Source organism: Contarinia nasturtii, unplaced genomic scaffold (genome assembly GCF_009176525.2).
Source record: "Contarinia nasturtii isolate CC-2019 unplaced genomic scaffold, AAFC_CNas_1.1 Cnas_scaffold_5880, whole genome shotgun sequence".
Classification (NCBI taxonomy): domain Eukaryota; kingdom Metazoa; phylum Arthropoda; class Insecta; order Diptera; family Cecidomyiidae; genus Contarinia; species Contarinia nasturtii.
In genome coordinates, this window is record NW_022203147.1 from 1 (window position 1) to 1,212 (window position 1,212).

General features: G+C 33.8%; 1 protein-coding gene across 1 annotated transcript; it reads right to left on the reverse strand.

Annotated features, from left to right (window-relative positions):
* Window positions 1-101: 101 nt before the first annotated feature.
* On the reverse strand, window positions 102-806 carry LOC116351624 (the record flags this gene model as incomplete). The annotated part of the gene is made up of 2 exons (XM_031783749.1): window positions 102-413; window positions 679-806. Coding segments are annotated over 2 exons (440 nt in total), but the record flags the coding sequence as incomplete, so codon positions are not given.
* Between the last annotated feature and the right edge of the window lie 406 nt (window positions 807-1,212).

Below are 1,212 nucleotides of genomic sequence, written 5' to 3' on the forward strand. Positions count from 1 at the left end.
GAGAGGTGTTTTTATTGGATCCAAAGCTATTTAAGTTCGATAAATTTAAAAAGATACTGTTTTGTTACTTCAATTTAAGAGTGTTTGGACACAATACATACCCAATAGTATTCGAACACGTTGGCGCAATTTTCGCTTCAAGTATTGACAAGTTCTGCCAGCGATATGTGCACCAAGACCAAAACCACTCACATCAACTTGTGCTAAGTGCCTGAGACATTGCTTTCTTTTCGATTTAACACATTTCCCTTGCACGCCAAGCACTACGTCACCTACCAAATTTGCAACGTATTCAAGGCGTTGGGTTGACACCATTTTATCGGCAACCGCAACTGCTTCAAGACCATTCGATAAACTTGATGTATAGGCATACGTTACGATACATACATTGTTTTTGGATGTCATGGACCACTCTGGAGAGGATTGAAATGAGCTTATTATTACACAGATAATCGTTTCACACAGATGATTAAGTATTTAAACACAGACATTTATTTAAAAACACCAGAAAATATAAAGAGATATAAAATATAGAGTGAGAAAACTTACCACTAACAAATGAAGCAAGTAATTCTATGAAAATAAATTGGAATTCAAATATATGCAAAGTAGCTCAATTTTGATCGAAAGCTCATAAAACAGTTAACAGGTATTGTGGTGTTAAAATAAAATATTTACCATTCGAAGAATCGACAATATTCGTGGCCTCCTGGAAGAATAACGACAGACCTTTTCCATTATCCAGCTGATCAACCAAAGCTGACGGAATGCTTCCATTTACATCGATCATATAAAATTCAGTTTGACTGCAGTGTAATGTGTTTTAGATAGAATTCAGATGGATTAAAAAAGTATTGATTAAATATAAAAAAAAAATCCAAAGTACAAAAAAAATCCAAATCCTTGAAGTACATACGAATTTGATGTTATACACGCAAATCGAATTAGATATCTTTGATATTCCAAGTCATTATTGGACGATGAAGCTAAATTTGAATTGATTCCAGAAGAACTGCCGTGGTTCAGAACAGCATTGCACTCGTTCAAAAATGCTGCACAAATGATGGTGTATAAGAAAATAATCATTTTATCACTTATTCTTTGTCACTTTTCTCCACGTATTTCCAACAAAACTTAAAACAACTAACTCACACTACCGAACTTGAGTTGAATGTCTCTTCTTAAGGATAGTACGATATTTATACGAGATAA